The following is a 5,998-nucleotide window of genomic DNA, read 5'->3' as shown; positions in this document are numbered from 1 at the left end:
CTGTGCCCCAGGCGTAGCATCAAGTATGGAAAAATACAGAAATGAATAAAACCGTCATTACTGCAAAGGAGCCACAGTCTCGAGGAGGTGGGGGTGGGGGCCAGGGAGTATTTACAAACAATCACCCTCAGTGCAGTCATTGCTGGAGTGTGAGAGCGGTGCTCTGGGAGCAAAGAAGAGAAGCAGCTGGCCCTAAAACAGGGGAACCTGGCAGAGTTTTGTGGGACAGTGAAGAGAGCGAGAGCACAGAGCTCATGGTGTTTCAGGAGAAGGAGGCCACGTGGCAAGAGGTAAGGCGGCAAAAACAGGCAGGTACCAGCTCACGAAGGGCCTCGAAGGGAACCTGCAAGAGCTTAGACTTTATATGAAGGTGATGGGGAGCCATCAAAAGGTCTAGATCAGGAGGGTGGTGTGATCAGATTGGCAGTTCAAATGATGGTCGGATGAAAGAAAGAGGCCGAAATAGAGCTGTGTCAATGGGTATTAAGAAAAGAGAACAGGAGTTCCCGGCATGGCGCAGTGATTAACGAATCTGACTAGGAACCATGAGGTTGCGGGTTCAGTCCCTGCCCTTGCTCAGGGGGTTAACGATCCGGCGCGTTGCCGTGAGCTGTGGTGTAGGTTGCAGACGCGGCTCGGATCCTGCGTTGCTGTGGCTCTGGCATAGGCTGGAAGCTACAGCTCCGATTCAACCCCTAGCCTGGGAACCTCCATATGCCGCGGGAGCGGCCCAAAGAAATAGCAAAAAGACAAAAAAAAAAGAAAAAGAAAAGAAAAGAGAACAGGGGTTCCCGTCGTGGCTCAGTGGTTAACAAACCCGACGAGTGTCCGTGAGGACACAGGGTCGATCTCTGCTCTCACATAGTGGGTTAAGGATCTGGCGTTGCCGTGCGCTGTGGGGTAGGTCACAGAGGAGGCTCGGATCCTGCGTCGCTGTGGCTGTGGTGTAGGCCAGATAGGATAACTGTTTCCATGTGGCAGGGGAGGAAGGGAGGAGGAGGAGCTGGTGAAGAGGCCCAGGTTTCTCTACGGATGATGGTACCATACTCCCTAGTAAAGGAGACACAGGCGGAGAGCGGTTTTGTGTGATACACGGGAAGTGCGCTCGAAATAGCTGTTGAATTGAAATTGAACTTCGTTAAAAGACAGAAGATAGGTGGCCTCCTTTGCACACATGGAGTTGGGATTCCTTTTCAAACACAGCTCAAGACAGCGGTCTAGGGTGCCTGTGGCCGACAGCAGAGCCCTGGGAGTGAATGCTAATGAAGGGATATTAGGGTAAGAAGGCTAAGAACAGAATCCCGGAACACCCAGCGTTTAAGAGGCAGTAGGGAGACTAAGAAGAAAACCACAAGTTGGCATGATTGGGCATCCAGCGAGGGACTGCATTAGATGCCAGAGAAAAAACGGCGGCTGCCTGTCCCTACAAGGAAATCGCTGAATGAGCAAGGGGCCAGGAGGGTATTTCTTTGTGCCGCTGGAGTAGAGCCCCACTCAGAGGAAACTGGGGGAATCTACAGTGATGTCTGAAGGCGAAGCCACATTCCAGGTTCCAGCATCTGTCTTATTGCCCGAATTGCCTTCCCCACCGCTTCACACGGAGTCCACGTTAGGTGACACTATTTTATTGATGGTGAAGGCAAGCAGGTGCCGGTGTGAGTGGCTGCTCTTTCAGAGGACAAGGGGGTGCCGGGCTGAAGAAGCTGGGAAGGGAGGGCTCGCCCTGGGCTGTGGGTGCAGGATTCACTCCTTATTTGGGTGAGAATGCTGCATTCTGAGAGGAGATTTATTTTGGGACTGGGCACAGGCACCGGGGGAGGAAGACAGCACCAGCCGTCAGGCCGCACTCTCTATTTGGAGCACGGCCGCCGCTTCCGCTGCCTCGGGTCTCCCGGGAGCTTCCTCGGGGTCCTGGGGAGGTTCTGGCTCCAGCTTGGACTCCAGCGCAGGCTCGGCCTGGGGCTGGCCCTCGGCGCTCCGCCCAGGACCCAGGCGAGGCGGCTTCACAGGCGTGGCTGTGGGCGCTGCAGGGCCTTTCCGGCCGGAAAGGGCCCTTCGCAGGCTCTGGACCTTCTGCAAGCCGGTGCGCCGCAGCCGCCGCGCCCTGGACTCCACGGGCTCCTCGTCCGAGCTCTCCCCCACTTCGGCCTCCAGCTGCTCCGGGCCGGGTTCGGCCTGGTCTCCCGGGCCTAAGGGCTCCGGCGCTTTCTGGAAGGCGCTGGCTGGGATTTCAGCCTCCTCCTGCAAGTGATGGACACAGCACTGGCCCGGCCGCCCCTCTCCCGCCCCGGCCTGAGCCTGGTTCCCCCATCACCGCCGGGGGACCCGCCCCACCCGTAGCCTCCGCAGCGCAGATGGGAAAGACCAGGCGGGCGTGGGAAAGGAGGGAGCAGGGCCGAGGGAGGGAGGGCGGACTGCCCACGTTTGCGGGACCTGGTTAGGGGCGTGAGACAGGACGCTGGCCGCAGGGGCCAGAGCGGGACGAGGCGGCGACCTGCCGCGGGATGCCCTTCCATCACCGTTACTCTGATGAAGGGCTGGGCTGGGACTTGGAGCAGCCTCTGCGGACGTGGCCAGCGCCACATCAGGGCGGCTGTGATTGGCCAGGCTGGCCTCAGGGGCGTGAGGGAGGCTGGGGCTGGGCCGTCAGGAGTGGGTGAGGCTCTGCAAGTGGGTTCCAACAGGCGGGGGACGGGTGGGGTCCGGAATGTGGGTGTGGCGGGCGGGCGGGAGCGGGAGCCCCAGACGGCGGCCCGCAGGCGGGAAGCGGCCCCAGATCGGGGACGCCTGCGGTCACTGACCTTGAAGAGCAGAACGTGGAGCTTCCCGCGCGCCACCAGCAGCCCGTGGTTGGCCTCCAGCCGCTGGACCTGGGCGGCGCGGCGCACGGCGCGCTCCTGGGCGGCATCGGCGTGCGAGCCCACGCGCTCGGCCTTGGCCAGCAGCTGCGCCAGCGTGTTGCTCGTCGTGTCGTGGCTGCGGCTCAGCGCGCCCAGGCCGCTCTGGATGCGGCGCACGGAGCCCGCCAGGCCGCCCTGCCTCTGCGCCAGGCCCCCCTGCCGCTCGCGAAGCGCCTCCAGCATGCTGGCCAGCTTCTCCAGCAGGGTCACCACGGTGACCGCGTGCACCGGGCCCCCCGCCGGCGCTCCGGGCACCGGCCCCGGCTCCAGCGCGCTCTCCCCCATGATCCCCGACCGCCCGGCCCGGCCCGGCTCGCCCCGAAGCCGCCGGCTGCGCTCTGGGCTGGGGCCGCCTTCCGGGCTCCTCCCCAGCTCGGGCCGTGACTCAGGCGGGCGGAGTTGGCCTTCCCCGGGGTGGCGGGAGGCGGGGACGGGACCGAGGGAGGGCGGGATGTCGGCGGGGGGGGTCCTTCGGCTGCGCCCCCCCTCCTGCCGCCCGGCCCCGGGGACCCGGGGGCGAGCAGGTTGGCTCGGACTCCGAATCCGCCCCACCCCGCCCGGCCAACTCTCTCTCTCCCTCCGAGTTCCCCTCCTCCACGCCAATTCCCTGGTGTACTTCTTTCTGGAAAGTACTCTCCCCACGGCAAAGGGCGAGCCACGGAAAGTTTTGCTGTGCGCATCAAGCGGGCAGAGAAACCAAGTTCGCAAAGCAAAGGCGTAACCAAGGGGCACCCTCCCGAGCCGCCTGCGGTCGGCCTCCCACGCTTCGAAGGGTGGTACTTGCAGCCCTAGGCTGGGCGCGTGGACGGGGAGACTCTTGGGTGTTCCGCTACAGACCTAAGGCTGTTTAGACCCGAGCCCTCCCTTAGTGACCCAGGAGGCCGCGCAGTGTGGACAGAGGAGGGGCGGAGGGGGCGGGGAGGCATCCTTTGGCATCCTTGGTATCACCAGGGTTTGGCCACAGGCCTCATTTCCTGCTTCTCTAGATCCTGCTGGTAGGTATCGTCCTCCTGTTTTCTTTCTCCTAGTTGTCTCCCCTGCCTTTCTTTGAGCCCATGAGGGCTTGGCTCCTGCACCCCAAGCCTGGAGGGCAGACAGGACCCCTCTTCCTGTGAAAGCCTTAAAAGGGGTAAATAGGCGCGGGTATGCCTTTGTTCTCCTGGAGGTTGGTTATGGCTCTCGCCTGACGATTTTTAAATTTTTCTGGAAATAGGTGAGACTACCTGCTGACCATGAGCTGTGGAGGTCACAGACGTGACTCAGATCTGGTATGGCTGTGGCTGTGGCTGTGGCTGTGGCTCTGGCAGGCAGCTCCAGCTCCAGTTTGACCCCTAGCCTGGGAACTTCCACATGCTGCACCTGCAGCCCTAATCACTCACACACACACACACACACACACACACACACACACACACACACAGGATCTGGCTTTGCTTCAGCTGTGGCACAGGCATGAGTTCAATCCCTGGCCTGGGAACTTCCATATGCTGCAAGTGCAGCCAAAAAAAAAAAAAAAATTAAGCCCACTTCTAGAACAGGTTAGGGTCAACTTCCCAGGAGCATATGTGTGTATTATGGGCATAAAGGTAGATATTTATGTAAAAAGTCTGAGTACTGTCAGGGATGGATAGGCCATCAAAAATACCTGCTACAGGACGCCTATGAAAAAATCACTTGCTTTGAAGAATGGTACTAAAGTCTGGTTGGAGTTCCCGTTGTGGCTCAGTGGTAGTGAATCCGACTAGTATCCATGGGGATGAGGGTTCCACCCCGGGCCTCGCTCTTTGGGTTAAGGATCCGGCATCACCATGAGCTGTGGTGTAGGTCGCAGACGCGGCTCAGACCTGGCGTGGCTGTGGCTGTGGTGTAGGCCGGCAGCTGCAGCTCCGATTCACCCCTAGCCTGGGACCTTCCATATGCTTCAGGTGAGACCCTAAAAAGCAGGGGTTGGAGAGAGTCCAGTGCATTTGAAACAAGTATTAGGACAGATAATTTTGTAAAGACTGCTAACCCCTCTCTGGTGGCCTAGAACAAGGAGGACCTTACAGCAAGAAAGCCGTCAATAATTCTGCAGGTCTCCCCAGACCGCCAGTGCAAAAGCCAGAGAAACTAGCTGATCCTGGAAAATAGAAGCCCATGCGGTGCATAAGAATAACTTGGGGCAACCCAGAGGAATGCTTGGAGCCAACCAAGCCCAGACCGACGGAGATTATAGTAGTGTGACCTTGATCACAGAGCGTCCAAGAAAGAGCTGTGTTGCAGGTTCCAGTAAGGATACGAAGAAAGAGGGGTACACCCTGCTCTCGTTTAAGGAATGGATCAGGGCTCTGTTCCTTCAAACACCTTGGTGTGGGTCTGAAAAAAATGGAAATCAATTACCGGGGGGGTTTGTGTCCCCTTAAAAATACAGATTCAAATCCTAACCTTTATTACCTGTGCCTCTGTTCTTACATGGAAACAGGGTCTTTGCAGATGTGATCAAGTTGAAGTGCAAGAGTAGGGGGGCCCTTAAACCAGCACGATTGGTATCCTTATAAGACGAGGACAACAATGACGCAGGGTCACCACCATGTGACAGTGGGGGCAGGAATGGAGTTATGCTGCCAAAAGCCCTGGAATGTCTGAGGTGACCAGGAGCTGAAAGAGGCCAAGAAGCCTTGGAGGGAGACTGGCCCTACCAACACCTTGAGTTCAGCTTCTAGTCTCTAGAACTATGAGGGAATAGAATTCTGTTGTTTCAAGCCACCGTTTGTGGTCATTTGTTTTGATAAACCTGGGAAATGAAAATACCCATTAATTAATCAGTATCACAGAGTCCCCTTACCCAGGCAGGCACCCCATAAATGGCCTCTCCAGGGAATTCTCTGGAAGCATGAAATTCTCTGTAGGAAAAGTTAATAGACATTGGGGGCTCCTTATAGAACATAGACCAGTGGTAGTTGCACAGATATGATGGGTCTTGCAAAAATTAGGGGACTGCTAGGGTGTTTGAGCTAACAAAGGCTTTTAAAAAATTGAGACACAGGTGGAGTTCCCTGGTGGCTCAGCAGGTTAAGGATACAGCACTTGTCACTGCTGTGGTGTGGGTTCCATCCCTG

General features: G+C 58.1%; 1 protein-coding gene across 1 annotated transcript; it reads right to left on the bottom strand.

Moving 5' to 3' along the window:
- Positions 1-1,609: 1,609 nt before the first annotated feature.
- Positions 1,610-3,240, bottom strand: CAVIN3 (caveolae associated protein 3). The gene is made up of 2 exons (XM_003357139.5): positions 2,802-3,240; positions 1,610-2,241 (listed from the first exon to the last, which is right to left on the bottom strand). The coding sequence occupies exons 1-2, from the start codon at positions 3,183-3,185 to the stop codon at positions 1,837-1,839; spliced, it is 789 nt and encodes a 262-aa protein (XP_003357187.1). The 5' UTR covers positions 3,186-3,240; the 3' UTR covers positions 1,610-1,836.
- Between the last annotated feature and the right edge of the window lie 2,758 nt (positions 3,241-5,998).

The sequence above is a fragment of the Sus scrofa genome, chromosome 9, assembly GCF_054392235.1.
Source record: "Sus scrofa isolate SSC_HxYL_T2T_F1_AM1 chromosome 9, Sscrofa_HxYL_maternal_Yorkshire_Landrace_v2.0, whole genome shotgun sequence".
In the NCBI taxonomy this organism is placed as follows: domain Eukaryota; kingdom Metazoa; phylum Chordata; class Mammalia; order Artiodactyla; family Suidae; genus Sus; species Sus scrofa.
This window is presented reverse-complemented; position numbering and strand designations above follow the sequence as displayed.